Here is a 531-nt window from a genome sequence, read left to right on the forward strand (position 1 = left end):
CCCCCCCCCCCCCTGACCCCCCCCATGCCGCTATCAATGATGAGACCCCCCTTGGAGCCCCCCCGCCACACTGCCATCAATGGTGAGCGCCCCCCTCCCAGACCTCTGCCGTGCAACCAGGGGTGAGTGCCCCTCCTGGACCCCTGCAACAGCTGCCACCCACGCCGCCATCACTGGTGAATGCCCCCTCTGGGACCCCCCACATCCCCTCATGCCGCCATCAACAGCGAGCCCCCAGCAACCCCACCTACACCACCATCACCAGTGAAGCCCTAGCCCCTTGCCCCCACCAATGCTGAGACCACTGCCCAGGGACCTCGGCCCCTCCCACCACCCTCAGGAACCCCCTCCAAAGCCATGTGGCCCCCCTTAGAACCCCTCTAGGGACCCCACCACATCCATCAGCTCCCGAGAGACCCCCTTCTTCCCCCTATAATCCCCTGAGCTCCGGGGACTCTCCTGATGCCCGTTCTCCCCCCGCAGCCACATCGCCCGTGGCGTGCAAGCCGCTGGTGTTGGGGCGCCGCCTGG

At 67.6% G+C, this 531-nt stretch overlaps 1 protein-coding gene across 1 annotated transcript in view; it reads left to right on the top strand.

Annotated features, from left to right (window-relative positions):
- LOC112548089 (leucine-rich glioma-inactivated protein 1-like) overlaps positions 1-531 on the top strand; it is a 5,681-nt gene that overhangs the window by 2,923 nt on the left and 2,227 nt on the right. The window contains exon 6 of the mRNA XM_025192379.1: positions 484-525. Within this exon, the coding sequence (XP_025048164.1) occupies positions 484-525 (42 nt within the window). The remainder of the gene's footprint in view (positions 1-483; positions 526-531) is intronic.

The sequence above is a fragment of the Alligator sinensis genome, unplaced genomic scaffold (assembly GCF_000455745.1).
Source record: "Alligator sinensis unplaced genomic scaffold, ASM45574v1 scaffold113_1, whole genome shotgun sequence".
Classification (NCBI taxonomy): Eukaryota; Metazoa; Chordata; order Crocodylia; family Alligatoridae; genus Alligator; species Alligator sinensis.